At 39.8% G+C, this 7,500-nt stretch overlaps 1 protein-coding gene across 1 annotated transcript in view; it reads left to right on the top strand.

The window, feature by feature from the left end:
* The window catches only part of LOC143041298 (glutamate receptor ionotropic, delta-2-like), a 26,855-nt gene that overhangs the window by 4,422 nt on the left and 14,933 nt on the right, over positions 1 to 7,500 (top strand). Inside the window, exons 3-5 of the mRNA XM_076213123.1 lie at positions 1,924 to 2,003; positions 3,656 to 3,895; positions 4,944 to 5,071. Coding sequence (XP_076069238.1) covers positions 1,924 to 2,003; positions 3,656 to 3,895; positions 4,944 to 5,071 — 448 coding nt within the window. The remainder of the gene's footprint in view (positions 1 to 1,923; positions 2,004 to 3,655; positions 3,896 to 4,943; positions 5,072 to 7,500) is intronic.

Raw genomic sequence — 7,500 nt, forward strand, 5'->3', positions numbered from 1 at the left:
GTAGTACATATATATATATAAATATATATATATATATATACATATATATACATATATATATATATTTAGATTACGATATCGGTTTTCATCCTTGCTTGGCCAGGGCTGTCAGGATCCAAGACAACGGCCCATAGAAAAATGATGTTAACATAGCCCTCATTCGATTCATGAGTAGTACCCGAACGGTTGGCATCCAAGAATCTTAAAGGAAATGAAAAATGAGATTGTTGTTCCATTAGAAATTATTTTCAAGAAATCCATCATATCCGGAGATGTCCCAAGAGAATGGAAGCTAGCTAACGTTACTCCCATATTCAAAAAAGGTGAAAAAAAGAAACCAAATAACTATAGGCCTATAAGTTTGACTTCGATCGTAGGAAAAATAATGGAAACTATCATCAGAGATGATATCGAATATCATTTAGAAAGTAACCGTTTGATAAATGATAGCCAGCATGGTTTCAGACGGAAACGTTCTTGCGTGACTAACTTACTCGAATTCTACAACACAGTTATCTCCAATTATGACAAAAGAAACAATATAGATTTAATATATCTAGACTTTGCAAAAGCTTTTGATACCGTCCCACACGAAAGACTACTTACTAAATTAGCTTTGCATGGAATAAGTGGTAGCCTATCAGGATGGGCTAGTAATTGGTTGAAAGGTCGAAAACAGAGAGTTGTTTTAAATGGAAAAACTTCTGGATGGAAAAGTGTTGCAAGTGGAGTTCCTCAGGGTTCCGTTCTTGGGCCACTTCTATTCATAGTATATATAAATGATATAGACCATGGACTAAAATCTACTGTTTCCAAATTTGCTGATGATACAAAACTGTGCGGAGTGGCAAATGATCACTCAAACCAATTAGATATTCAAGAAGATTTAGATCAATTACAGCAATGGTCTGAAAAGTGGCTAATGAAATTTAACACAAGTAAATGCAAGGTAATGCACATAGGTAAAAATAACAGTAAGTACGATTACAAGTTATTTGGAAATTCGTTAACAAAAGTGGATAGTGAAAAAGATCTCGGCGTAATTATCAGTAACGACCTCAAATCATCCAAGCAGTGTATTTCAGCCTCTGAGAAAGCAAATAAGATTCTGGGATTGATTGCGCGATCTTTTGATTTCAAAAGTCCATCACTCATTAACAAGCTATATAAATCGTTAGTTCGTCCACATTTGGAATATGCTGTTTCCGTATGGTCACCGAATCTCATTAAAGACATTGACAGACTGGAAAAAGTACAACGGCGAGCCACAAAACTGATTCCAAATATCAAAAATAAATCATACGAAAATCGACTTAAGCACATGAATCTGTTTTCCCTAAAAAAGCGTAGACTCAGAGGTGACTTGATACAGGTCTTTAAGATTTTAAAGGGAATTGACAACATCAAAAGTGACAAAATTTTCACATTGAATGAGAATCAGACAAGAAACAATGGTCTCAAACTGTCCGGAAATAGATTCAATTTGGAAGTAGGTAGAAACAACTTTGCCAACCGTGTAGTTAATGAATGGAATAAACTTCCTGCACAAGTAGTGCAATGTAGTTCAGTTCGAAGCTTTAAGAATCATTTAGATAAATACCTAAGTAAGATGCTGTAATGATTATAATTTATGTTATATTATTTGTTTTTGTTTTGTTATAATTTGTCTGTCTGATTTTCATTTATTATTAGTTATATGTCAATTTATAATCATTTACTACTTACCTTTTTGTTTGTTATTCAACTATACCTATGCATTTATTTATGTATTTTATTTGTTATTTTTACATTATTATAGTTTTAATTTATTATTAATATGATTTTTTTTTTTTTTTTTTTTTTTGCATCCGACCTAGATATGGATCAAAAGGTCTCCTGTCGGCATGCTCTGCCTTTGTAATCCTTTGTAATCTTTGTCTCCAGGTGATTGTCATCGAGGAGACGAAGGAGGAGGGTAACCTCGTAATCCTGGGTTCCAGCGTGACGCCAGAGGACACCATAAGGTAAGAGAGAGAGAGAGAGAGAGAGAGAGAGAGAGAGAGAGAGAGAGAGAGAGAGAGAGAGAGAGAGAGAGAGAGAGAGAGAGAGAGAGAGAGAGAGAGAGAGAGAGAGAAGAGAGAGAAGAGAGAGAGAGAGAGAGAGAGAGAGAGAGAGAGAGAGGAGAGAGAGAGAGAGAGAGAGAGAGAGAGAGAGAGAGAGAGAGAGAGAGAGAGAGAGAGAGAGAGAGAGAGAGAGAGAGAGAGAGAGAGAGAGAGAGAGAGAGAGAGGAGAGAGAGAGAGAGGAGAGAAGAGAGAGAGAGAGAGAGAGAGAGAGAGAGAGAGAGAGAGAGAGAGAGAGAGAGAGAGAGAGAGAGAGAGGTAGATAGATGGAGAGATGGTAATGGAAGAGAAAGCAGTGAGAGGAAGGTGGGCAGAGTATTTTAGGGAGTTGCTAAATGTGAAGGAGGATAGTGAAGGAAATGTAGGTGCAATGGGAAGTGCTAAGAAAATGACCGTGATGAGTGGGGAAAATGGAGTAGAAATAAGGAAAGATGAAGTGAAGGCAGCTGTTAAGATAATGAGAGCAGATAAGGCACCTGGGTTGGATGGATGCCATGCAAAATGTCTGAAAAAAGGAGGTATAGTGATGATGGACTGGGTAGTGAGGTTATTTAATGTTTGTTTAAAAGAGGGTAGAGTGCCGGAGGACTGGAGGAGTGCCTGTATAGTTCCACTTTATAAGGGAAAAGGGGACAAGTGTGAGTGTAGTAGTTTCAGAGGGATCAGCTTGTTAAGTGTAGGTGTGAAGACTTATGGGAGGGTCTTGATTGAGAGTATTAGAGGGAGTAATTGGTGAGAAACAGTGTGAGTTTAAGACAGGTTGGGGTTGTGTAGATCAGATTTTTATGGTAAGACAGATATGTGAGAAAGCTATAGGAAAAGGTAAGGATGTATTTTGGGCTTTTATGGATCCGGAAAAGGCTTATGACAGGGTAGACAGGAGGGCACTGTGGAAGGTATTGCAGATATATGGGATAGGAGGAAAGCTGCTAAGAGCAGTCAAAAAATTTTTACGAGCTTGTGTCGGGATTACAAATGGAGAGAGTGAGTGGTTTGAGGTAAAGGTGGGACTTCGTCAGGGATGTGTTATGTTGCCCTGGCTGTCCAATTTATACATGGATGGGGTGGTGCGAGAGGTAAATGCAAGGGTAATGGGTCGGGGATTGGAGATGGTTAAGGAAAATGGAGAAAAGTGGGAGATAAGCCAGTTGTTTTTACTGACGACACTGCGCTTATAGCTGGACCAGAGGAGGGATTGAGGAAGTAAGTGACAGAGTTTGGGAAGGTGTGCGAAAGAAGGAAGTTGAAGATAAATGTGTGTGTGTGTGTGTGTGTGTGTGTGTGTGTGTGTGTGTGTGTGTGTGTGTGTGTGTGTGTGTGTGTGTGTGTGTGTGTGTGTGTGTGTGTTTGTGTGTGTGTGTGTGTGTGTGTGTGTGTGTGTGTGTGTGTGTGTGTGTGTGTGTGTGTGTGTGTGTGTGTGTGTGTTTGTGTGTGTGTGTGTGTGTGTATTATTATCTTACCCCAGCACCCAGTACAAATAATCTCGAAATAACACTTCAGGCTTCGACCAAATCTACCACCTTTGCCCTATGTGTTAGGCCACTTCTTTTAACAGATTCCGCGTCATTGGCTCTATGACCCTCACCACGGGATCCACTAGATTTTACTTGAAGGAGGACCTATTTCCGCCCCTGGAGGAGATCTACGCGAACTTCCATGGGCGTAACCTCCTCATGTGCGCCGTCGAGAACTGGCCCTTCGTGGTGACCACCCCTCGCCCTGATGGCAAGTTTGACCCTGATCACGGGATCGACATCAACGTCATGAACGTCCTGGGACAGGCTCTGAATTTCACGTAAGAACTCCTAAGATTTTTATGTTTATTTTTATTCATTAATATCTTATACAAGCACCAGCTTCGTCGCTCTAGTTTCGCATCCAGGCATACGGGCTTTGCTATGGAAATATTTGGGTGAAAAATAAAAGAAAATGGTGGAAATATGTCTTTTAGTGTATAGAAAATGCATAATAAGATAGTTTGGCATTCTTAGTGCTGACTTCGATATCATCGGCGTCAGTGTCTCGTCATCTTCCTTATCACTCGAAAATCTCTTCCCGAACCTCCAGAAAACATTATTACGCTATGTGGCACCGACAAACAAGTTCCTCGTTTCCACCTCGTTTCCACCTCGTTTGCATCTCGTTTCTACCTCGTTTCCACCTCGTTTCCACCTCGTTTCCACCTCGTTTCCACCTCGTTTCCACCTTACCTTGCATCCTTCACACTACAGATTGCCTCCCCCAATTATGTGGCACCGACAAACAAGTTCCTCGTTTCCACCTCGTTTCCACCTCGTTTCCACCTTACCTTACATCCTTCACACTACAGTTTGCCTCCCCCAATTCCTCCATTCCTTGCTAGACGTGTTCCTAGATATTTAAAAGATCTCACCTTACATTATCCTCTTCCCTTTAATACTTACTTCCAACTTACCGCCACCCTCACCCCTAGTACATCTCATCTAACTTTTATCCATATTTATATGCCATTTTTCCCTATTGCATACCCTGAAGAGCTTTGTCACTAGGTGCCTTAGACCCTCCTCTGACCCAGCCACTGGTGAAGCGTCATGAGTAAACTACATTATTGTTATTATTATTACAACAACAACAACAACAACAACAACAACAACAGTAGTAATAATAGTAACAATAGTAACAATAGTAATAATAGTAATAATAGTAACAATGATAACAATATCAATAACAATAATAACAATAACAATAACAATAACAATAACAATAATAATAATTATAGTAATGATAATAATAACAAGTGATAATAATGATAATGACAATAATAATAATAATAATACCCTATGTAAAAATAACCTGTGCCCCAGGTACAATGTGATACACCCGGCGAAGCGTGAATGGGGCAACCCTCAGCCAGACGGGACTGTTACCGGCATCATCGGGGTCGTGGCTCGTCATGAGGCCCATGTTGCCATCGACGAAATCACCATGACAGGTGAGGGAGGCCTTAGGTGTTGTTGGTTTTGCTCTCTCTCTCTCTCTCTCTCTCTCTCTCTCTCTCTCTCTCTCTCTCTCTCTCTCTCTCTCTCTCTCTCTCTCTCTCTCTCTCTCTGACGATCCGTCAACATTGAGTGACTTGCAGAACTTAACACACAGTCACTCTTTAGCAGAATTACCTTATTTGACATGACATCGGTCAGCCCGTCAGCATTGAGAAAGTTGCAGAACCTAAAGACGTGTCTTTCTTTCACAAAATGACCATATTTGGTGTGTCTTTCTTTCACAAAATGACCACAGGTAAGATTTTGGTAGTAGGAGACAGTCAAGTGAGGTATTTAGACAGGGTTTTCTGCGACAAAGATAGGAAGCATAGGACGCAGGTGTGTTTCCCCGGCGCGGGCATAGGTGATGTTAGAGATAGGATTGAAGAGTGTCTAGTAGGGGAAGGTAAGGACCCAGTAGTTTGCTTAAGTGCCGGAGGAAATGATATAGGTAAGTTAGGGAGTGAGGAATTATTTGCGCGGTACCGAGATGCGCTAGACAAGATCAGAAATAGGGGAGGTGTTCCTGTAGTATGTGGAATCCTTCCGAGGCGTAGAGTTGGAGGCATGTGGCATTCCAGGGCTATTGCAATGAATTGCAGGCTGGCAAAACATTGTAAGGCTAATGGATGGGCATTTGTCGACAACTGGGACCGCTTTTATGGTAAGAATCACCTATACACAAGGGACGGAGTGCACTTGTCTCCCAAAGGATTTCGGCTCCTTGCTGAATCCCTTGAGCGAGAAGTAGGCATCCTACAGGGTTTTTTTCGGGTAGATTATGTGGGAGTAGGGGGGGAAGTATCGGAATATAGTTTAGGAAATAGAAACAACTTAGAGGACTGTACAAAAAATCACCAAAGCAGGTGGAGGGAAGATAAACTTAAAGTTTACTATACAAATAGTAGGAGCATAATTAACAAAATTGATTTGCTGCGAGGTAAAGCATGCGTAGAAAATTTCGATATTATAGCCATTACTGAATCCTGGATCAACATGGCTGATAAACATTTCCTTCCGGAAATCGAAATAGAAGGATATAAGTTTTTTCATAAGGATAGGGTCGGCAGGAATGGGGAAGGTGTAGCACTTTTCGTTAAAAACACATTAAACTGTATTATCAACAATTCGATTAAGGAAGAGGACTGTACGGAATCTATTTGGGTAGAGATTATAGGCAAGAATAAGAAAGTTATTATTGGCGTCTTGTATAGACCTCCTAACCTTAGCATTGAGCAGACTGATTCCCTAATTCATGAAATTCACAGAGCGTCCCAGTACAAAAACGTTGTAATCATGGAAGATTTTAACTATAGAAACATTGACTGGGAAACTTTAATAGGAGATCATGAAGCAAAAAAATTCCTAGATGTGGTGCAGGATAATTTCCTAAAACAAATGATTACCGATCCTACGAGGGGACAAAATACCCTGGACTTAATTCTAACAAATAATGAGCACCAAATTAGCAGCGTAATAGTGGGTGATAGTCTAGGCTTTATCGATCATCAAGAAATAAGATTTAATATTATTTGGGAAAAAATAAAAAGTACAAATAACGTTCAAGTACCAGACTTCAGGAAAGCAAACTTTGACAATATAAAAACCTATTTGAAATTGAATACGAAAAACAATCCGGACGTTTCAAACATTCTTGATTCTCGTTGCGGGGCTGATAGTCAGAAGTGGGTCAAGGAGGATACGCATACCTTAGGTCAGGTCTGGGTCAAGGAGAGAAATACGCATACCTTAGGTCAGGTCTGGGTCACAGAGAGTAATACGCATACCTTAGGTCAGGTCGATTCGGGGCGAGGGCCCAAAAATCAGGTCAGTACTTTAGATGAAATGTATAACAATCTAACAGATCTAATTATTAATGCACAAAACACATTTATCCCCCTAAAGTCAATACGGAAAAATAGTAATACTCCCAAATGGATGACGGACAGATTGAAACATGAGATCGGAATTAAAAGAGGACTTTACGTAAAAATAAAAAACGGGGAATCACACCTTAGATCAATATATAACGAAATGGCAAAGCTGGTTAAAAGGAATACACGTTCAGCGAAACGTAATTATGAAATCAAGGTTGCCAGTCAAGCAAAATCCAACCCAAAGGGTTTCTTTCACCTCTATAGAACAAAAAATAAAGAAAGAATAGGACCAATTAAAAACGATGAAAATGTCATGATAGAATCGGAAGAAAAAAATGAGTGAGGAGTTTAACAATTATTTTCTATCGGTGTTTACTAATGAGAGGTTAGATAAAGTACCTGACTGCGATCCGATTTTCAGAGGGGATGAAGAAAATAGCCTAACTAATATCAGCATTAGTAATGAAGAAGTTATCAAGCAGATTGACAGACTTAAAGCTACAAAA

This window comes from Oratosquilla oratoria, chromosome 30 (genome assembly GCF_046742065.1).
Source record: "Oratosquilla oratoria isolate Oo_2021 chromosome 30, ASM4674206v1, whole genome shotgun sequence".
In the NCBI taxonomy this organism is placed as follows: Eukaryota; Metazoa; Arthropoda; class Malacostraca; order Stomatopoda; family Squillidae; genus Oratosquilla; species Oratosquilla oratoria.